The sequence below is a fragment of the Vicia villosa genome, linkage group LG5 (genome assembly GCF_029867415.1).
Source record: "Vicia villosa cultivar HV-30 ecotype Madison, WI linkage group LG5, Vvil1.0, whole genome shotgun sequence".
Lineage (NCBI taxonomy): Eukaryota > Viridiplantae > Streptophyta > Magnoliopsida > Fabales > Fabaceae > Vicia > Vicia villosa.
Window position 1 is genome coordinate 26,011,188 of NC_081184.1, and position 23,862 is coordinate 26,035,049.

Here is a 23,862-nt window from a genome sequence, read left to right on the forward strand (position 1 = left end):
ATTCGATCATTGGTACTCATTGTTGCAGCGGAATCGGATCAGAACCAGAGCTCTTGATGCCAAATGTTGGAACATACAAATCAAATTAAGGTTTCTTTAATGGGGAGAAATGATCAATTGAAGAAGATGAAGATTAAAGAATGAATAGAAATAATAGAGAGAGAGTAATTGAGGGTGAGATAGTGAATTGGCATTAACAACAACATAGGAGTAGTGAGCTCCTTATATAGTACAAGTTACAAAATGATTGGAATGATTTAAAACACCCTAAAACAAATAGAAAAACAGTTGGGCTTCAGTGTAACCGGTTACGGCAAACAGCGTAACCGGTTACGCAAACGCAACATCTACAGTAAATCTGTTTTACGGGTTCGTAACCGGTTACGGTAACAGGCGTAACCGGTTACGCCAACTGAAGTGCTAAAAACAGCAGTTTCAACAAGATCGACTATAAACGGTGCCACAAATCTAATGATCCCATTTATTTTGTCTGAAATCGCCCCTATACGAAACCCCCATTTGAGAAACAAGGAACCCTAGAAATGGCGTTTTGTAATCCCTGCATCAAAACTCAAGGCCAACAATCCAGAAAGTTTCTACACATCTATGTGAACACAAATATGCAATTAACATGTATTCATGATGCGTAAATTCACGGAATCGAATCAAACAAAATAAAAGAAAACCGTGAGGAATATGAGGGTGCTCCGGCCACTTCAGGATCTGATAACGAATGGAAAAGCTCCAGGGACACTCGAAGAACGTTTATGAATCACCAAATCCTCTTGAATTCTCTTGCAAGATTGAATCCGAAATTGATTTTTCTTTAAATCTTCAAGAACTCAATTAGGGTTCTTATTGCTTAGAAAAACCAACCCTTTGCCTCTAGAATGACTAGATACTTATAGGTAAATGAAATAGGTTAACAAATATGGAGAGAATCTACTTGAATCTTGATTTGCAAGTTGTGAAATTTTGATTGAAATTTGGTTCATAATCTTTCTATTTTGGTCCAAATTTTGATTCAATATCACCACACCCAATTTGCACGAATTATATTGATAAAATCACTTTAATGATGATTGAATTTGATCCATATAGTATCTCTAATCAAATATTTGATTTTTCTTTGATTTTCTTAATTTTAATCATCTTTTAAATGAATAAAAATCCATATAAAATCAAATAAAGCTCAATAATTCGTGGGAGTTGGATGGGATGTCTTTGATAACTTGGGAAACAAGATTGGGCCATAAAACGTTGGACTCCTTTGCAAAAAAAATCAATTTGAAGCCTTTTGTTTCACATTTTCCCTCTCAAAATCGACCAACTCTGACAAGGCATATCTCCCTCAATTTTTAGGGTATGTAGGAGTTCTAGGACTTTTTGGAAACCTCAAGGTGTCCTCTACAAGCCACTTTGGAAGCTTTTTTCAATTTGAAGAATTTATCTTGATGATATAGGCTTTGAAAAAAAACTGCTTTTGGTTGACTTTCAAAAAGGACCTATAATGTTTTGATCCATATCTCTCAAATGAAGCATTTTTAGACTTGGCATGTGAGAGACAAAATTGTAGAGAATTCAGTTTCCTTCAAAATGAGATTTGGATGGAAAATTTCTGACGTTCCATGTGAGAGTTATGGCTAGTCAAAGTTCAGTTGACTTTCTCCTATACAAACCTTAATTTGGGAACCTTTTGATTTGTTGATTTTCGATCTTTCTTTGATGAACCATGATCAATTCTTGATCAAATGGTGAATGATACTTCAATATGAGGATCTTGACAAAAAATCAGGAGTTTTGACTTTACTTTGACCACAGTTGCCTTCTAGGTTAACTTAGTCGACTGTTGACTTTCTGAACAATTGAGTGACCAATCCTTTGAATTGAGACTTGATACTTGTCATGGAAATGATATGAGATATATTGAGCCATATGAGATGCCTTGGAGCCATTGATTCACTGATTTTCCTTTTAATAAGTCAAACCCTAATTTATGAGCCTTGCATAGGAGAATGTGTCTAGGAGTTTTAGATATTGATTTGAACTTGTATAAGAGAAGTAGTGTGGGCAAATTTTGGGGTATGACAATATATAGCATATTTGATTGTAAGCCGGATTATGCCACTCTGCATCTTTAGAATGAAAAATTCACATAGCATAAAACTACTACTAATGGAATGATAAATCTCATATCAGTATCAGAATCATTAAACATTACAAAACAAATAAGAGTAAGATATTTGTGACAAAAAACAATTAGATTCGAAGGTGAATAAGATAAGTTACCGAATTATCTTCATTGTTATGAGGAAGACGAGCCGCTTGGTGAAGGGGTGAATCGATGCTACTACAAACCAGTTTATCACAGGTTTGTTGTTCTCATCGGGTTGGCACATGGTACTGAGGCATGTTGCTTGGCTTTTATTTATCTGAAAGTTGAGATCTGAACATGTTGGTTTTAGTAGTGCATATAACAGTTTTTCTTGTAGATTGTGGTAATGGAAAACAGGATGATGAAGATGGAAGACTTTAGGTGTATAGAATACTATGTTATTTTAGCTTTTAACATTTTATGAATTTGTATAATCTATATCATTGCTTGTGTACTTTATACCAAAGCACATAGTCAGAAATATTCGCTATATTTTATCACTATAGCTGTATTGTATTAGCAGTTTCCAAAATCAATCATATCTGTTCGTGGACTGCTAAGAGCCTACCATCTGCGTGTTCACTTGCTACCATAGCTTGGACTCTTACACTTATTGCCATGGGGTAATCTACTCTCTATGATCTATTTTCTTCACTTTATGCACTATAATTATAGTGATCTAACAAGAGTTCAATTTTCTGCAGCTTTGCGTGGAAAGAGATTGAGCTTTAAATTAGAAACGCGCGTCTGGTAAGCTAAGAAAAAAAATCATCTGACAACTTTTATTCTCTCCCTTGGTGAAATAGAGTGTTCCGTAGGTGCATCTACGGAACAATCTGTTTTTTTAATTCATGTCATTTTCATGACGAAACTCCATGTTTAAAGACATACATTTTCCAGATTCAGTAATGCAATTTAAAGACAACAATAGGTAGACCAATAAAAATACAATATATAAATAATTTCGGTCAAAGTGTCGAGTACATCATCAAATACAAACAAAAATAAAATATAAATACATCATCAAATATAACTACTGAGTATGCCGTGCGTCCTCCCGCGTACCATCATGGGCATCCCCTTCGAATCCACGAAGGGATCTGCTGGCTCTACCCATAGCATCAAGTGTCCCACGGGTCCTAGCACGATGTCGATGGTAGGGAAATGCACTCTCTGCCATCTTGATCATATCATCCAACACACGCCTAGAAGCAGTACCCTCAGGGAATAAACCCTCTACAATGGCTCCGATGCCCCTGTCAGCTATCTGACGACACAGAGGAAAAAGATCCTCAGTGTGGTCCAACTGAGCCTGATGCGCACGGAGAATCTCCTCGTGGGCTGGTATGGGAGAAACTCCCTCTACAGCTGGAAGCATGTATGGATGTGAGACTATATAGTACCATGTGATGTACCTCTCGGCACAACTCCAATTGTGCTCTGCTAGCGTCGCCCGTGCCTCCTCAGGGACCATGTGATGCTCCCATTCTGCAAAGACCTCATCTAACTGCCTACGGGTCATGGTGATGAGAGCTGAAACATGAGGATCGCGAGGTATCTTCTGCTCTCCAAACTGACGCATGACGCACTCCAGAAGGTAGCGTATGTTAGAACAAGATTTGTTCTGGTCAATATTCTATGTTTTGATGATAAAATTATATATGAATTTTGTATAAGACAATGTGGTACTCTAATCCTTTGCATTTTCCATTTCAGGAAATATATAAAGAGTATGCACAAAGAAGCGCTCAGAGAATCCTCCTGTTATGGACAATAGCTTTGATGCTTCTTCTGCTGGACCTTCTGTCTCTGTTCTGATAAACACTATGAAGGCTCTTCAACAGAATCAAGCTGATTTGGCTACCCGTCTGGACAAGCACGAGGATACTCATGATGAGTTCAGATCCTTCATCAAGGATCAGAAGGAAGACACTGCTGAGATTAAGAACCTTCTGGCCGTCTTAGCTTCTAGGCTTAGCCAGTCGTAGTCTGTCTTTTGTCTTAGCCTGTTTTCTTTGTTTTTGCATCTGCTTCTATCTTTTTGTATCTTCTGATTAATCAATGAAATTTTATCTTCTTCATTCTGTGTGTCTTTTTTATCTGAATCTTTTATGCTTTTTGATGTTATGACAAAAGGGGGAGCAACATGATAATTGAATTGATTTATTATATCAGTTGCTGGGATTAAGTCTCAACATTCCTAACATTATTTGCAAGTTTTATGTCTTTGATAGTTTTTGCAGGAATGAGACATTCTGAAAAATCTCAACATGAGAAGAAAATACATGGGGAAAAGCAATTCTAAGAAGAAACGTGTTCTTAGAGAATTGAAGCAAGCTTAGTGCTCTGAAGCTTCAAGATCAAAAGCAAGAAGAATGCTCTGATAACATTCAAGAATGCTCTGATACATTTAAGAATGTTATGATTCAATTGATTACAAAGGAGAAATTCAAAGCTCTGAAGCTGTCCTATGGAAGCAAGAAGCAGAAGCTCTGAATGTTCTGATGCTCTATTCAAAGTGAAAGTCTCGACTGAAATGGAAAAATACTCAGGGAAGTCTTTTATTTATAAATTCTTCTAGTATTTATTTCAGGGGGAGATTGTTAATCTTAGGGGGAGACATATTCACATATTCGGATTATATGCTTATGCTATATCTGTGAAATTGTCTTGTGTCATCTGATATTCTAGTTACAAATTCATATCAATTATATATGTTTTTGTCATCATCAAAAAGGAGGAGATTGTTAGAACAAGATTTGTTCTCATCAATATTCTATGTTTTGATGATAACATTATATATGAATTTTTTATAAGACAATGTGGTACTCTAATCCTTTGCATTTTCCATTTCAGGAAATATATAAAGAGTATGCACAAAGCAGCACTCAGAAGCACTGACTCAGAAGGTTCTGGATGGCTACATCAGAACATGGTCTGGCAAGACATCAGAAGATAGTCAAGCTGAATCAGAACATGAACTATGAAGCATCAGAAGAACATGAAGTCAGAAGACAAGATGATGCTCTGCACCAAGCTGTTGACTCTGAAATTCAAACGTTGTTATCTACAAATCTGAGTCCAGAAGCAAGTACAAGATGAAAGGCTATTAAGTCTAATCTCTGACTGACAAAAGGAACATTAGAAGCTACAAAAGGCAAAGTCAGTAAAAGCAGCAAAAGCATGGCTCGAGGTAGTTGACAAAAGTGTGAAACATTAAATGCATCGATGTACTATTCACACAAAGCATTAAATGCAACCCAACGGTCATCTTCTCTCAACGCCTATATATAGAAGTTCTGATCAGAAGCAGCAAAAAACACTTGCGCAAAATACTGAAACGCTGTCAAATTCAAAGCTCACGAATTTCATCTTCAACCTCACAAACTCTTGGAATATTTAGTGAGTGTTAAGCTTAGAACTTAAGATAAATATCACAGTTGTTATTATAGCTTTATTAGAAGCAAAACATACTCTTGTAAACATTATTTTACATTGTTTGTAAAAGGTTCCTAGAGTGATCAATTTGTGATCAGTAGACTCTAGAAGACTTAGAAGTTTTCTAAGTGGTGATTTCCTAGAGTGATCAAGTTGTGATCTCTATACTCTAAATGACTTAGAATTTTTCTAAGTGGATAACCATTGTAATCAGTTGGATTAGTGGATTAAATCCTCAGTTGAGGTAAATCAATCTAAGGGGGTGGACTGGAGTAGTTTCGTTAACAACGAACCAGGATAAAAATAATTGTGTTCTTTGTTCTTATCTTACAAGTTTTTAAAGTCACACTTATTCAAACCCCCCTTTCTAAGTGTTTTTCTATCCTTCAGCGTACAACAATCATCGAGCTGGCGACCAACCATCCAGAATACATACATATCTCATCAAACGGATCCGCCACTCGGTGCTCATCATAGCAGCAGTACCTGTTGTCCTCAGCGGCCATGCGGTCAAGAGAGCACCTGTAGGGATCCGGCACCTGGTTCCCTCTAAGGGGGGTGAAAGCACTGGCACGTGGCATGACCTCAGTGTACTCCTCTACCTCTCCCTAGCCAATAATGTCTAGGAAGTGTTATAGTATCCAACCCTAAAAAAACACGGTTATTTTCAATTACAATAAAAAACTATAAAAAAGTAGAAAAGTGTAAGATTATTACCAACAAAAGAGTACAACTGCCTGCAACTGTCCTTGCCTTCCACAGACATCCCTCTCCAAGTCTATGACAATTGTACGCCATTACAGCCGCTCCCTAGTTGTACTCATGGATACATGTTATATCCGATAAGTACGTCAGGTAGACGATGTATGTGTACGTCGAGCTCGTGTCCACAAAGAGCTGAGTGCCTATCAAATATAGGAAGTAGCATCTCAGCGCCCGCTCTGTGTGTGTAGCCTGCTCTAACTCATCCCCCTCAGCCTGTAGTTCCGCAGTGAGCTCCGCATCATACTGTCTCTGCAGGAACCTAAACCTGACGTGGGCCCCTCGTGTCCTCTCCACCTCCTCAAGGGCGTCATCGGGATCAGCCCCCAGCTCAGCAATCAACATATCCTGAGCTTCCGCCTTCGTCAGCCAACTGTGACAAAGGAGGGTACCCCTGATAGGAAGATGAAGTAGGCATGCCACATCATCTAGGGTGATGGTAATCTCACCGTGGGGTGGATGAAATGAGGATGTCTCAGGATGCCATCTCTCCGCAAAGGCCGCAAGCATACCATTATGTATGGTATCGTAGCCGAGCACGCAAAGGTCCCTCATGCCTGAAGCTGCCAATACCTCCTGAAACCATGGCTCGTCAGAATGTGCGAGATCTTTAATCTTCCGCCCATGGTCGTAGAACCTCTGGGGATCCCTACTCTAAAATTTTTAAAAATGTAAAACGGTTAGTAATAAGCTAGGTAAAAAATGATGCAAATAAAAAGTAACTAACAAATAAAATGTACCTCTCCATCCCATATATGTCTAGCTGCATGCTCGTCATACCTTGTCAAAAGGGATGCGTCTACAGGACCCCCAAGGTACCAAATAGGCTCCGTCACCAGCTCATCCTCGTGGCCTTGCGTAGGTGGCACATTCGATCCTACATCAGGAGTAGAAGTAGAAATAGTGCCAAGACGACGTCTGCGGGGTGGTGGCATCTGTGAGGAATCCTCATGATCGTCCCGAGGCCTCCGTGGTGTAATAGTAGAGGGGGCAGTAGATGCTGAAGGCCCGACTGGGACGGGTGAAGGAGTAGGCCCTGTAACACCCTTCTAAACCCCGCGGAAATTTTTAAACAATTATATCAGAGTAAAACATAAACACAAGGGTGCCACAATTATATAAAATAAATAAACCAATCATGGTCAAGTCATGCTTCATTAGGAAACGGTTCACCAAATTGTAATTATGTTTATCACAACGGAATAAGAAACATTATCAAATACATCCAATGGAATCATAATCCAACACCAATAAAGTAGATTAATTTCATAAAAACTCTTTATCTATCGTTCCCCAGTGTTACAGATCAGAGCATGACCGACACGACCCAACATAAACGGATAACTCTATGAGTCATCCTCACCAAGCACTAATGCCGCTACTCCTCAATCTGAAAATGATAACATGTAAGGGTGAGTCTCATTCTCAATTAGTAAATATTATGCAATTCATAAGCAGCAAGCATCATAATATACCGTTCACCCAATTATACATATTCAGATTCACATCCATTATTAATTCACACAATAATAGATTACAACACACACTACAAAAATCCATACAATCATATTATGACAAAATGCATATGACACAACTGACACTATGCATGTGGTACCAATAAACCGTGGAATCAATCCACCTAACCGATCTATGCCTCATCGAGATACGGCCCACCGACACAATTTCCACACAATGGGAAATATGTCCACCAACGATCCAAACATCACCGGGATCCAACATCAATGCATATGAATGAATGAAACACATATAACATACTTAAAACACACCGAATCACGATGAACAACTCATCTCAACACCACATCACCGATTAAGTATGTACATGTTTTCAACATCATTCAAATAGTCATGCATCCATCACAATCATAATAACAAGTCACAACCAATTCATCATCACATCAAACACATTGTCATACTTATCTCATATGCACACAATGTCCAATTCTCATCAAGTAATTAAATCGAGTTTTTACAGAAATAAAGTCGGATAATACCAATATTCATCATTCATTATATAAAACATTTAATTACTTGCACAACGCCCAAAACGGCACTAAGAAATGATTCACGGATCAAAAGATACGTTATTTTGAAGTTTGGGAAAATTCACACACAGCAAGGTTCGCTCAGCGGAGCAAGGCAGAAACGAAATCCTTCAGACCCCCGCTCAGCGGACCTCAAGCGACGTCAAACAGGAGCGAACTACATTGGGACCTCCGCTCAGCGGACTTGCGATTTCAGCAAACCCCAAGTCTGCGACAGACCCTGCGATTTCACTCCCTTTTCACCCAAAAACGATTCCAGACATCACATACAGGCATATAATCATCATAAATTCAATTATACACCATAAAACATCATCCAAACTCATTATTAACCAAATAGTTCACACAATTATCATCAATTCAATCCAATTTTAACACCCTAACCTAACAATCCCAATATCTAATTGAACCAAACCATACATCAATCTACCTATCACCTAAGACCACATAAGAGATACTAAAAGGAAGAGTCCCCCCTTACCTCGATGAATTTCTTGAATGCTCTCCTTCCGGTTTCACGTTCTTGTCTCTTCCTCTTCTCTTGCTCTTTTCACGTGTTCTTCCTTTTTCCCCCAAATGGTTCTTTTTTCTAATTTTATGAAAAATAAAATAAAATAAATTAACCATGACTTAGTAAAAGGCCTAACCAATTAGCACCCCTCTTTTACTATCACCACACCATAAGCCCAATAACTCTTACTCCATCATTTTCCAATTAAATCCAATTTAAATTCTAAAATTCCAATTATTTAATTTAAATCCAAATTAATTTAATAAACTGAAATTATGGGTGTTACAAGCCCGGCTGAAGCGGGTGATGGAGAAGGTATGGCTGAGGCGGGTGTATCAGATGCCGTAGGTGAATCTGGTGGAACAACTGCTCCATCAGTGACCTACGATACTACACGCGACCGTTCTCGTCGGACGGATGCGTGCTGTGCGGTCCTCCCATGAATGTCTCTATCTGGGCCGTGGGTCATGATGTCTATATTATGATAAAAAAAACTCGATTTAGATACTGTGTATTTATAAATAAACATCAAAATAAAAACAAAAAATTACTCTTCCGTAGATGGATCTATGAAAGTATGTTATTTACAAAACACTGGATTTTTCCGTAGATGCATCTACGAAAGTACCTTTGTTCCAAAAGCATTGGGTGCTTCCGTAGATGAATCTACGGAAAGCCCCAACGTTCATCTCTTCCGTAGATGGATCTACGGAAAGCCCCAACGTTCATCTCTTCCGTAGATGGATCTACGGAAGCAGCTGAAACTCAGAAACGCAACAATGGCGTCTGAGTCAGTCCAGCCACTACAAAACCTATTTTTGTTGGCTTGATCATCCGTTTAAAACGTCAAACAAACCCTAAATTGTCTCTAAACATTACTGCTAAACCTATCAATTTCAAAACTACTATAAATTAATGAAATTCGAAAAACTTACCGATTAAAGTTGACGTAGATGATGCTAAACCTTGTTTGAAGTTGATGTTGACAAGGGATTTGAAGTAGAACTTGAAAGAGATTTGAAGGTGAGAGAGTACCAGGAGAGTTTGTGTTTGTGTTTGAGTTTGAAATGAAGAGAATGAGGGAGGGGAAAGGTCTGACGCGAGCTATAACACCAAATCTTTCCGTAGATGCATCTACGGAACAAAAAAAAAAGTGTTTTCAGAAATGCATCTACGGAACAAAAAAAAAGTGTTTTCAGAAATGCATCTACGGAAGTATGAAAGCAAAATAGACAATTCGATGGTGCGTAAGAGGGAGATAAATTTTCTTAATTAAAAGAGATACTAGTATTAAATTTTGGGAAGAGAAAATAAGAAAAAAAAAAATTGCGCAAAGGATACAAATCCCGTTTTTCCGCCACCGGAGTTGAACACACCGCAAATTCGCCGTCGGATGCAGAGTCACCCCACTCTTCACTCCACCCATCTCTTCATTTCCCCAAAAATCCAAAACCTAAAACCCATCTCTCTCTCCTTTTCCGCTTCATCCACGGTAATCACTTCCTCTTCTTTCCCCATAATTCCATTCCTTCGTTTAGGGTTTTCTTACTGTTTTTCTCATACCTAAATCCAATCCTTATCATTTTCTAATCACCTGAAAGTTGAGTTTTTTGTGAATATTTGTCTCTCTATGATTCAATTCTGTTATTGTTATTATTTTTTCTATGTTTGTTGCCTAAGATTGTTGTGTAGTTTGTGAACAAGCACTCTCAAGCCATGATTATTTTGTTTGTTTACAACTTCAGATATAGATATAGGTATAGGTATAGTTCAAATTCAAATTCGATTCCAACGGCGCGGAATTTAGGTATTTTAGTTTCATGGTTCAGTACTAGTTCATTGTCTCCAATTGTTAAACCTATCAATTGGAACACTACCCATAGTTTTGTTAGGGGGAACCCTCTACTTTCGCTTGTGGAGAGATGCAAGTCACTTGTCCAGTTGAAACAAATTCAGGCTCAAATGGTGTTTACGGGATTGATTGATAACGGTTTTGCTGCGAGTCGTCTTGTTGCGTTTTGCGCTTTATCGGATTCGCGGGATCTTGATTATTGTACTAAGATATTGTATCGAATCAAAGAGCATAATGCGTTTTCGTGGAATGCGATGATTAGGGGTTATGTGGAGAGTGGAGATGTTGAAGGAGGTTTTATGTTGTACAAGAGGATGTTGAGAGGTGGGATGTTGAAGCCGGATAATCATACTTACCCGTTGTTGCTTAAAGCTTGTTGTTGTCAGTCTTTAAATTATGTCGGTCTTGGTGTACTTGGGCATGTGTTGAAGTTTGGGTTTGAATGTGATGTGTTTATTCACAATGCGTCGATCACTATGTTACTTTCATCTGGAGAGTTGAGTGTGGCGTATGATGTGTTTAACAAAAGTCGTGTGAGAGACCTGGTAACCTGGAATTCTATGATTACTGGATGTGTTAAAAGGGGACTGGTAAATGAGGCTATAAAAATTTATCGGGAAATGGAGGCGAAGAGAGTGAAACCAAACGAGATTACAATGATTGGGATGATTTCTTCTTGTTCTCAGTTGCAGGATTTGAATCTTGGCAGAGAGTTTCATTGTTACATCGAAGAACACGATCTCGAGTTGACAATTCCACTCACCAATGCACTTATGGACATGTATGTGAAGTGCGGGGAAGTGTTGGCTGCGCGAGCTCTATTTGATAACATGCCACAGAAGACCCTTGTTTCATGGACTATAATGGTTTTGGGATATGCAAGATTTGGCTTTTTAGATGTTGCTCGGGAGATTTTATATAAAATTCCAGAAAAGAGTGTTGTGCCATGGAATGCCATCATCAGTGGATGTGTCCAGGCCAAGCATAGTAAAGAGGCATTGGCTTTATTCCATGAAATGCAAATTAGTATGGTAGAACCCGATAAAGTGACCATGGTTAACTGCCTGTCTGCATGCTCACAACTAGGAGCACTTGATGTTGGTATATGGATTCACCGTTATATTGAAAAACATAATCTTTCTCTAGACGTCGCCTTAGGAACTGCACTAGTCGACATGTATGCCAAGTGCGGAAATATTGCAAGGGCACTCCAGGTTTTCGAAGAGATTCCTCAAAGAAATTGTTTAACCTGGACAGCCATCATTTGTGGTTTAGCACTTCATGGGAATGCTCAGGTTGCTATATCCTATTTCTTGAAAATGATTAATATTGGAATAATGCCTGACGAGATCACCTTTCTTGGTGTGTTATCAGCTTGTTGTCATGGAGGTTTAGTTGAAGAAGGCCGCAAATACTTTTCTGAAATGAGCTCTAAATTCCATCTATCCCCTAAGCTTAAACACTACTCATGCATGGTGGACCTTTTAGGAAGGGCTGGTCATTTGGAGGAAGCAGAAAAACTCCTTCAAAATATGCCAATGCCAGCCGATGCTGCTGTGTTGGGTGCTCTATTCTTTGCTTGCCGTGTTCATGGAAATGTTCAAATTGGAGAGAGGGTGGCCCTTAAGCTTCTTGAGATTGATCCTCATGACAGTGGAAACTATGTTCTGCTTGCTAGCATGTACAGTGAGGCAAAAATGTGGAAGGAGGCAAGGAGCGCAAGGATAATAATGAAGGAGAAAGGAGTAGAGAAGACTCCCGGTTGCAGCTCAGTTGAGATCAATGGCATTGTGCATGAATTTATGGTGAGGGATGCATCACATCCCCAGTCTGAGTGGATTTATGAATGTTTGGTTTCTCTGACAAAGCAACTGGAGCTTCTCGAATTTACATGATGTTCCGGCTTATGGAGATAATCTCTTTTCCTAAACTTGTCAGAATGTTTGCCATGTATCTGCTCATTTAATTTTTTAATTTTTTTCCCTGGACATCTTGGAGCAAGTTTTCTCATTCTATTGATCAGGCATCCTTTCAATCTTCTTTTGTCATTTTATACCTCTATTTTTTTTTTCTGTACAAAAAAAAGTATATTGATTATTATATTTGTGGCCATGTTTCAATGTCTTAGTTGAAAAACACAGATTTTTCCCTGCTCATTGCCAAATTTCTCTTGATTAAGGTTCTACATGATTTTCATATTCTCTTCTCCTGTACGAGTGTCATTTTTTTTTTTTTTTTGTGAGAAAGGAGGAACAAAGTCCGGAATCAATTAATCACACGAGTGCCATTATACTTTAGAGTTTTGATGAATACTCAAGTTTCCTGGCTGCCTTATCATTTCAAAGACTTCTGTTTTCCTTTCTATTGAGTAGCGTCAATTTTTTTATTACACTGCAAGAATATGTTGAACAAGTCTGGGTTCCACTCTTCATTTTCTTTTGTTAAGAATTCAACTTCCATTAAGTTGGTTATCATGGAGCAAATAATGAAAATGTAGAATATCCAATGTCTGTAGAGATTAAACCGCACGTGTTATATGATTTTGATTTGCAGAATTATTTTGGTGTTTCCCTTGGTTTTTTTGCCACTAGTTTTTTTCCTTGCTTAATAGTTTCCTGCTTACGATTGTCAATTCTTCTACCCTACTTATGGCTTGGTTCAGACCTGCACATATGCTGTAAAGCTTTAACACGGTCAATAATTGATATAATATATACTTCAATAAGTTGGAGTTTGGAATCCTATGTTAAATGACTTTATGACTTTGTTCAATGCTATGCTAGAATAGAACATGTCAACTTACAAAGAAGATTTGATCATACATAGATAGAACTCTCTGCTCTTGTATATTTCTGATATGAATTTTGATCGCTTTTGCATTTCAAATAGTTTATTTTTTCCAATATAGAGAATACAAAGGCCAAAAGAAAAATTATTTAAACCATTTTGAAATTTCATATTGTTTATACTTGTTTCTTCTTGTTGATCAGCTATAGGATTTCAGTTTCAATACATTGATTCCTATGTATTTATTTACTTAATACTATATACTTGTCTGTCATGTTAACAGATCTGCAATCTTGGGTTCGGGTCATAGGAGCTGGGAGTAACCTGACATTCTGAATGTTGTCTGGACATTGACCAGAGCAATCCAGTATTGGAATTGATAAAAAGTAGTTACAAATAAATTAATCAACAACAACAATGGTAAGGCGGCAAAAGTCTTTGATTGCTGCTACGTACTCGGTCCTTTTTCTTTTTTTTATTACCTTTGAGTGAATTGAGCCATTTAAATTTACTAACATCTGATTTTTCTTTCCAATGATAGGCTTCACACAAAACTGCCCAAATTCGCCTTGTTAGTTCACATGACGAGGTTTATGAACCATGTGATGACTCTTTTGCACTGGTCGACGCTCTTCTAGCCGATCGCACTAACCTATTGGAACATCATCCAACATTGTGTATGGAAATAGGCTGTGGAAGTGGATACGTTATTACTTCCCTGGCTCTTATTCTTGGGCAGGAAGGCAATGGTGTAAACTACATTGCAACTGATATCAACCCACATGCAGTGAAGGTGACGCACGAGACAATGGAAGCACACGGAGTTCATGCAGAACTGATAATAACCGATATTGCATCGGGACTTGAGAACCGACTAGCAGGTATGGTTGATGTAATGGTTGTGAACCCTCCTTATGTGCCTACACCTGAAGACGAAGTGGGGTCTGAAGGGATTACCTCATCTTGGGCTGGTGGTGAGAATGGAAGGAGTGTGATTGATAGAATTTTGCCTGTTGCAGACAATCTTTTATCGAAAAAAGGATGGTTGTATATGGTTACTCTCACAGCAAATAATCCTTATGAGATTTGCGCTGAAATGAGAAAGAAAGGATATGCTTCTAAGATTGTTGTTCAAAGATCAACAGAGGAAGAAAGTCTCCATATCATCAAGTTCTGGAAGGATTTAGATAATGAAATAGAAGAAATAAATAACCAATCTCCTACTGGGTTCATGGGATCTTTGCTTGCACAAGTCCCTCTACTTTCATTATGGAGAGGCAACAATAATGACAACAGTTCTTGAATTTGGCCAATGTTACTGGATTGTTTTTATTTATTGATTGTCTTGGTAACTAACTGTGCTTTCCACACCTCTCAGTATCACTTGGAAATAACATGTTTGGAAGAATAATAATTGAATTTTGTAAGTGTTATTTTATTCGAGGTAAAGATACATACAGTTTAGGATTATGCTTCTGAAAGCATGGTATTTCAGAGTTAAACGTGTTTGGACAAATTAATATTAGAATGATTGGTATTTCTAAAGAGTCATTGTGTTACAGAAATATGCAGAGGTGGGAAATTGTTTTCTAAAAGAATATGTAGTGTAGAGTGAACCAAATGAATATGCTTTTAGCAAATTCTAAACAAATAAAAAAAAGTTAAACATATTCTGATTCAAAAACCACCATAGATATTATTAACAGTTGTCACATGTGTATGCAACTTTGATTACAAAATGTGAAAGATTGGATTGAGATGTTGTAATTAAACATACTTTCCGCGAGAAGAATGCTTGTGCGAATTTTCTTGCTAATTATGGGATGCTAAATTGTGATCTTACAAGATATGACAATACTTTTGCCAAATAAAATTCTTAACACTTTCTCAAACGATGATGCAAGGAGATTGGTAGATAGTGCTTAATTTTTTTAGTTTTAATTTTTTCCATTCTTAGGCAATTATAAACAAACAAAAAAAAGAAAGAAAGAAAAGAAAATTGACAATTGAAATTAGTTCTTTTTAGGTAATATCTCAATCCACCTCTTGAATCTCTTAGTCATTTGATGAAATTTTAATTATGCACTCTGATTCCGTAGATACACATTAGGAAGCACATTTTTTAAATAAAATTTGGTTTTTTCCTGAGGTGCATCTACAGAAGCATAAAAAAATGTAGTGAACGTTGGAAAAATTCAAATTAATTTAGTTAAGGAAATCTTTCATAGATATATCTATGGAACGTGTTAAAAACAGAGTGTTCCGTAGATGCACCTATGAAATATTCTGGTATATTTTAAATCAACTACGTTTCACTCTAAAACTCAGTTTTTATAACAAAAATGGAACATCAAATTATAGTACATCAGAGTAGTGCAATTTAAAGGCAATGTAATATAGTACACCAAAAGAATACATCGTATAAATCATCCAAATAGTGTCATATACATAATCAAAATAAAGTACATAAATGTAATTAAAATACAGACATCAATAAAATCATAGGCATCACTATTGTGTCTGCCGGACAACATCCTTCTCCTCTCCTCTGCCTCTGGCCCCGCCTTTGCGTCCACCACGTCGTCTGCTCGCTACTCTGCCTCTACCGTCAAGTGCACCACCTGTCCTGGCACGATGTCGACGGTACGAAAGTGCTTCATCTGCCACCCTAATGATACCATCCGTTACACGCTTGTGATCATACCCCAAGGGAAGAAACCATCGGCAATGTCTGTCCGAGTCATGTAAAGTATCTCACGACAGCGAGGAAGAACATCGTTAGTGTGGTCCAACTAAGACTGATGAGTTTGCAAGATCTCCTGATGGGTTGGTCTAAGTGGTGATCCCGCTGTAGTAGGGATCATGTAGGAGTGTGACACCGTGAAGTACCAAGTAATGTACCCGTCGACGCAAATCTAGTCTACCTCTAATTTGGTCGCCCGAGTCTCATCAGGAACCATGTGATGCTCAAAGTCTGCAAAGACCTCATCTATCTTCCGACGTGTCATCACGATATGAGCATAGACAAAAGGGTGACGAGGTATTGTCTCACAGTAGCCGAACTGCCGCATGACGCGCTTCGGAAGATAACGAACATCGATGGTCAAACTGGAAGCCAACCATCCAGAATATAGGGCAACATCATCCTATGAGACCGTTTCACGGTGAGCAACGTAGCAATCGTATAGGATGTCCTCGGCAACCATGCGGTCAAGATAGTTTCTGTAAGGATCCGACACCTAGTTCTCTCTGAGGGGGACAAAGGCACTTGCACGCGCCATGGCCTCAGTGTAGCCAGACACCTCTCCCTAGCCAATGATCATGGAGAAGTATTGTAATATTAACCCTGGAATGAAAATAAAAAACACAGGATCAACATTACTACCACAATAGAATGAACGACTTTGAGAAAAGTATAAGGATATAAGATTGTTACCACTAAGAGTGAACGACTGCCTGCCACAGTCATTGTCTTCCATAGGCATCCCTCTCCGAGTCTATAGTAGTTGTACGTCAGTGTTGCCGCTTCCCAGTTGTACTCATGGATCTGTGCGACATTTGATAAGTACCACATGTAAACGACATATGTGTACGAGGAGCTCATGTCCACAAATAGATTAGTGCCTAACAAAAATAAGAAGTAAATCTCAATACACGCTGTCTGAGTATCTCCACCTTTACTGGGTCACCAGCAGCCTGCTGTGTTGTAAGGAGCTCGACATCATATCTCCGGGTCAAGATGTGAAATCTCACGTGTGCGCCTCGGATCCTCCCCACCTCCTTAAGCGCGTCCTCAGGATCAGCCCCGAGCTCCTCAATCAGAGCCTCCCCCGCTTCCTTATTCGTCATCCTACTGTAACCAATGAGGGTACTCCGAATAGGTATATGCAAGAGGCATGCAATGTCGTCCAAAGTGATGGTAACCTCACCATGAGGCAGATGGAATGACGACGTCTCTGGATGCCACCTCTTTGCAAATGCCATCAACATCCCATTATGTATGGTGAAGTACCCGATCTGACAAAGGTCCTTCTGCCCATAAGCTGTGAGGACATCCTGAAAATACGGCTTCGTAGGCTGCTGTAGAGACCGTGGTTGTAGAACTTATAGGGATGCCTATATTGAAATTTTCGAAAGAAAACACTATAATAATAAGCAAAGTTAGAAATAATAAATTTTCACTGAGGACAAAAATGTAATAAGTCTAAGAAATTTTACTTCTCTGTTCCAAACATGTCTGGCTGTATGATCTGCATACTATGTCAACATGGATAAATCTGAAGGACCCCCTGGGTAGACCACATGCGCATCTGCCTCCTCGGGCAATGGGTCAACACCATCACGAGGTGGCACGGGAGATCCAACATCAGTCGGAGGTGGCACCGAAGTTGAAGAAGTATTCTGACGATGTCTGTGGGTGGAGGGCGCCTGTGAGGAACTCTCACCATCATCCCAACGCCTCAGAGATGAAGAAGTATATGTGGAAGGCCCCTGTCCACTATGCTTCGGGTGAATCTGCGTCGTGGCCCCATCTGTTACGTCTGCTGAAATGGAGGTGTCAGGTACATTTGTTGGAACGACAGATCCATTTGTCATCTATGAGACTACCTGCATCGGTACACCTCGCACGAAGATATGATGTGCAATTCTCCCACATATAAGTCGGTCTGACTGGTCGGCCATAAAGTTTGCATTGTATTACAAATAAAGTCAAATTAGATACATTTAACTTATAAAAAGAAGAAAAAAAATCAAATTTAATTCCATAGGTGCAATTATGGAAATCTTCCGTAGGTGTATCTATAGAAGCACTTAACATTTCAAAAAACTGGGGTTGTTCCGTAGGTGCATCTACGGAACTACCGAACATTTCATTTGTTCTGTAGATGCACCTACAAAACATTCTGAAACTTCAAAAATGCAACAATGGCGTCTGTTACTGTTCCAGCCACTAAAAAACTCCATTTTGATGGCTTGAGTGTCCGTTTTACACATAAAAAAAATACCTATGTTGTCTCTAAACTACGTTTCTAAAACTAACTAATGATTTCTACAGCTAAAAGTGTATTCAAATTCTATTACGGAAAACACTCGAAAATAACTTGAAAACTAAAAAACTTACCGATTAAATTGAGTTTTGAAGTTGTTGGAATGTGTTGATCATTGATGTTAACATTCACCGCCGAACTCGAGAGAAAACAATGCAATTTGGTGGAAGTTTGATTTTTGAGGTCGAGAGAGATTAAGAGAGTAAAGATGAAAAATGTAAGAATGAGGGAAGAGAAGCAGTTTGGCGCGAATATAAGATCAAATACTTCCGTAAATGCATAACTGGAAAAATTCCGTAGATTCATCTACGGTGCAAATGAACTTTGACAAAAAAAAATGTGTCTTCGGAGATATATCTACGGAAGCAGGAGACAGTTTTGATAACGCGCGTGGTGCATAAGAGGCCGAAGTGGTGGATTAAGAGCTTTTTTTTTTTTTTTAACCCAAATTAACATCTCATTTTTTAAGCATTATTTTCTTTCAAAGTATTTTTTTAAAACATTAATATTAATATATATATTAAGATTGTTACTGTATTCTTTTTTCCTTCATATTTACTGTATATGATTATTGAAAATTGAAATAAAAGGTATAAAAGTGAAAATCACAATTAAAAATCTCAATTTTTATTTTTATTTATAAAAGTGAAAATCACAATTAAAAATCTCAATTGTGAATGCATTTTTGAATTTGATGTCTATATAAAGCACACGGAAAATTTGCGAGCCAAAAAAGCGAAGAAGAAGAAATTGCAAAGGTAACAAACAGAAAAGAGTGGGAAAAATGGAAATTGGTATGCTACCAATCTCTGCATCAAAGAGAGGAAAACTCTTAGCCGCCGGTTACACAACACTCCACGCCATTTCTCGCACTTCCACCACCATCCTTGCTCGAGGTTCCAATTCCAAACCTCCTTTTTAATTTTCCTTTTATTTAGGGATTGTTTTGCAATATCAAAAATATGAGGGACTAAATTGATACGAATCTGCAATTAGGTTTTTGCTCTTTTTGTAGTTCTAATTTTTTTTTATCACATTACTTGATTTTTACAGATATAGAAGTTTCTGAGAGTGAAGCTTCAGAGATTATGAAATTTGCAACTAAAACTAGGGTTTTGGATGGATCAAGTGGGAGTAACACTAACATTATTGATGGTATGTGTTGATTCTCTCTAGCACGTTTAATTTATTCATTTTTTTCCAATTATTATCGGTATTGCAGTGTCAGTGTCGTTTTTGGTGTGTCTGTGCTTCATAGATGTATAGAAACTTCAACATCTTGAGCCAATCGTATTCAACTAAAATTTGTATATTCCCTCGTGTATACCGAATTATCAATTTTTTCTGTTTTGTGTTTTCTCCATTTCCTGTTTTTTTGTCGAGCAGGTGGTCAGACTGCTTGGGATATGCTCAATGAGGAGAGATTTTCTTCTCTCATTACCACTTCTTGTGTTGATCTAGATAACATACTTGGTGGAGGAATTAGTTGCAAAGAAGTTACTGAAATAGGCGAGTAACTCTTTAGTTTGAATATGCATTACTCTTAATTGTCGCTTCCAATTAAATGTACGATAGTTGTTTTTTAGCCTTAATAGTTTGGAGTTTTTCTTCCCTTTTTTGAGTTACAATATAATTATATGTTTATTTATGTAGGTGGAGTCCCGGGCATCGGTAAAACCCAAATAGGGTATGCTTTGTCGTTCCAGTTTTCTATATCATATTATCATGTTGTTCTTTTTTTTCTAGCCTGCATTGTGAAATATTTACCAATCATTGATTATTTGATGCAAATGAGAAGAACAATGAATCATCTTCAAGATGCTTTGACATCTTAATTTAAATTTTGTAATTTGAAGTAATAAGTGATGTTTGCTTTTGCAGGATTCAACTTGCGGTAAATGTTCAGATTCCACTAGACTATGGTGGTCTAGGTGGGAAGGCAATATACATTGGTAAAAGCCTTAATTGTATCCTAATGGCTAATGCCTAATACTCATGCATCATTTGATAAAATTAACTTCTTGTGCTTGTTTGATACTTAGACACCGAGGGAAGCTTTATGGTTGAACGTGTTCTACAAATTGCGGAAGCATGCATAGAAGACATGTCCGAATATAGCCACCACTTTCACAAAGATAATCAAGCTTATGGAGTTAAAATGCACCCGAATAGTATCTTGGAAAATATATTCTATTTTCGTGTTTGCAGCTATACTGAACAAATTGCTTTGGTGAATTACTTGGACAAATTCGTCACGGAACATAAAGATGTAAGAATGGTTTTAATGAATTGAATTGGTATTGTAGTGAACATCTTGAACACAAAAGTTCATTTTATTTTGCCATATTCCTTGGCATCTTACTTGACTTGGATTGTAGCCAACGAAAGTACTCCTGTTTTGTTCTCTTTTCTTCTGCTTTTAGTTGAGATTGTTTTAGTGAAACTTAAGTATTCCCTAATGATATACTGTTAGTACATTATTGTAGGTAAAGATCATCATTATCGACAGTGTTACTTTCCATTTCCGCCAAGACTTTGACGACATGGCTCTCCGAACTCGATTACTCGGTGAAATGTCTTTAAAGTTGATGAAGCTTGCAAGAAACTTTTCTTTGGCGGTAAGATTCAATTCATTTTGCTTGCTAGAACGTTTATTTTTATTGAATTTATCTTTGATTGCAGCGATGCGAGGTTTCTAAAATTTGCATGGATAGCTATCTGAGTTTTTGCTTTATTTGAAGGTTTTTTCTGTCCGTGCCTTCAATTCCATGCTTTGGTTTGCGTTGAACCAGTGTTGTCAATCGCGTATAGTGGAAAATAGCATTCTGTTAAACTTCTGCTACACAATAGTGCTGTAATGCCACTATTTGACAATATTTTGTACTAAATAGCATATCGCCAAACGATAGCGGTTTATCCAAACTCCCCTATGCTATAGAGGTATAATGGGCCAGTTTGTTTGAGCTTTAAAAAAATAGATTTTTTCTTTGTATTTTTTAAAATAGATTTTCTAAAACTGTTTTTCAAAATATTACAAGTTTTTTTATATTCGTTTTTTCTAAAATGAAACACTAATTTTGACTTCTTATAACATAAACATACATAATTGAAGACCAAAACTTTGTCAAAATCATAATTTTTTTAAAAAGTCGTATTTCAAAAATGATTTTTATGAAAATCTATTTGAAATAGCTTCAAAATTAAGTGATTTTTTTGAAATTTTGATATCCAATTTTTTTCCCCATAAATAGATGAAATACCTAAAATCACATTTTAAGAATAACTATTCAAACAAAATTTTCATTTGAAGCTTTTATAAAAAGTTTCTTTGAAAAATAAATTTTCACAAAATTTAATAACACTATAAAAATCATTTTAAAAAAAAGCCAAAACAAACGGGCCCAATGTTGCCATAATTTCTATTTATCAACACAACATTTAGCTTGAACTCACTGGAATGTTCCAAATTCTGCTGGAAATGGCAGTTAGGAATAGGATTTCCTGCTAAGCCTCTCTAATGCTAAGTTAGTGAGAAGGTCAAAACAGAGCCTTTTAATGAAAGAGAACATAAAAACTAAAAGAGTAGTAACTTGTTTATATAGAGATATGAAAGTGACATCTTGACTTGGTAGTTGTGGAATGTGATTCCATCGTCAATCTTGGCAATGCCACGCACCAAAAGAATTCTTTAAAGCATGTTTGGATTTACTTATTTGAACTTATCTATTGATATAAACACTTGTGATACTGTTTGAGATAGCTTATAGAATCTACATATGACATGTCTATAAGTTGTTTTTCGCTTATTTTAGTAAGCTCTCCAGATTAGCTTATGAAAACAACTTATCACTTATATGAAAATAATTTAGTTTATTTTCTTATAAGCACTTATATAATAAACACTTGTGTTGCAAGCGCTTAATGAAGTTGTTTATACTCTATCCAACTTCCTTTGCTTTATATAGCATGTTTGGGTTCGCGAATCAATTCCAACTTAGCTTTATAACGAATTATGCGTTTGCTTTCTCTATTATCTTCTTTCTGCCTCCTTAGGTTTCAATTGTAAACTTGAAGGTTCTGTTGAATCTCTGGCAGGTTGTTATGTTAAATCAAGTTACAATCAAGCATATTGAAGGTTCAATTCAATTGACCCTTGCACTAGGTAAGTTTTACTTAGCTTTCACATCTCACTTAGTGTATTTTTCGCTTCACTTTTGGAAAAAAAACAAAATTGATTTGAGAGGTGTAAAATTGATTTTGACATGTTTAGATGTTCTCAAATATAATGCTGAACAGGTGATAGCTGGTCGCATTCTTGCACAAACCGGATCATCTTATATTGGAATGGCGATGAAAGACATGCATATATTGACAAGTCTCCTTCTCTTAAATCAGCTTCAGCACCATATTCTGTGACTTCTAGGGGGATACGTAATTGTAATTCTACTTCCAACAGTAAAAGAATCAAGACAGTGTAAGATTTTGAGTAAGTAGATAATGGAACATGCTTCTTTTTTTGGCTTTTCTACTATACTGGCTTCTGTGTAAGCCTCAAAGCACAGTGAACTTTGTTTTGGTTATTGGTTATGGAATTTGGTTCCATTAAACTGAGTAAAATGTAAATGAAAAATCAAGAATTGTTATTTTTGTAAACGCAATGTTTGTTTTTTTTTTTTCCTTCCGAATATTGGTAGCTAGAATAATGGTTGCTAGTAGTAATACATACCAAATGACATGTTAATAAACCACTCTTTTTGATAATACTGAAAACAAAAAACTCAAAAGGTAAACAAATTAATAATATCTAACATTAAAAAACAATAAATCAAGAAAAGTCTTTAGTACAGCAATTATAGGGCCTGTTTGTTTCAGCTTTAAAAAAATGGATTTTTTCTTTGTATTTTTGAAAATAGATTTTGCAAAACCGTTTTTCAAAATATTACAAGTTTTTTTATATTCGTTTTTTCTAAAATGAAACACTAATTTTCACATCCTAGAACATAAACATAGATTATTGAAGATCAAAACTTTGTCAAAATCGCAATTTTTTCAAAAAGTTGTATTTCAAAAATGATTTTTATAAAAATCTATTTGAAATAGCTTCAAAATTAAGTGATTTTTTGAAATTTTGATATTCAAATTTTTTCTCCATAAATAGATGAAATACCTAAAATCACATTTTAAGAATAACTATTCAAACAAAATTTTCATTTGAAGCTTTTATAAAAAGTTTCTTTGTAAAATTT

The 23,862-nt window shown here is 36.9% G+C and overlaps 2 protein-coding genes and 1 pseudogene across 2 annotated transcripts; 2 read left to right on the plus strand and 1 right to left on the minus strand.

The window, feature by feature from the left end:
* Nucleotides 1–6,403: 6,403 nt before the first annotated feature.
* Nucleotides 6,404–7,290, minus strand: LOC131604396 (protein MAIN-LIKE 1-like). The gene is made up of 2 exons (XM_058876839.1): nt 7,096–7,290; nt 6,404–7,009 (listed from the first exon to the last, which is right to left on the minus strand). Exons 1-2 carry the CDS (start codon nt 7,288–7,290, stop codon nt 6,404–6,406), a joined length of 801 nt encoding a protein of 266 aa, XP_058732822.1.
* Nucleotides 7,291–10,428: 3,138 nt separating this feature from the next.
* Nucleotides 10,429–15,115, plus strand: LOC131601477 (pentatricopeptide repeat-containing protein At2g22410, mitochondrial-like; annotated as a pseudogene).
* A 4,117-nt stretch (nt 15,116–19,232) lies between these two features.
* On the plus strand, nt 19,233–23,470 carry LOC131606413 (DNA repair protein RAD51 homolog 3-like). The gene is made up of 9 exons (XM_058878644.1): nt 19,233–19,512; nt 19,670–19,771; nt 20,003–20,125; nt 20,270–20,303; nt 20,498–20,568; nt 20,659–20,885; nt 21,103–21,234; nt 22,712–22,778; nt 22,913–23,470. The coding sequence occupies exons 1-9, from the start codon at nt 19,401–19,403 to the stop codon at nt 23,092–23,094; spliced, it is 1,050 nt and encodes a 349-aa protein (XP_058734627.1). The 5' UTR covers nt 19,233–19,400; the 3' UTR covers nt 23,095–23,470.
* Nucleotides 23,471–23,862: the final 392 nt, after the last annotated feature.

Coding starts and splice junctions, on each gene's coding strand:
- LOC131604396 (XM_058876839.1), bottom strand. CDS start 7,290: ATGCCACCACCCCGCAGACGTCGTCTTGGCACTATTTCTACTTCTACT. Junction 7,010..7,095: donor GACATATATGGGATGGAGAG/GTACATTTTATT, acceptor TAAAAATTTTAG/AGTAGGGATCCCCAGAGGTT.
- LOC131606413 (XM_058878644.1), top strand. CDS start 19,401: ATGGAAATTGGTATGCTACCAATCTCTGCATCAAAGAGAGGAAAACTC. Junction 20,886..21,102: donor TCGTCACGGAACATAAAGAT/GTAAGAATGGTT, acceptor ACATTATTGTAG/GTAAAGATCATCATTATCGA. Junction 21,235..22,711: donor CAAGAAACTTTTCTTTGGCG/GTAAGATTCAAT, acceptor AATCTCTGGCAG/GTTGTTATGTTAAATCAAGT.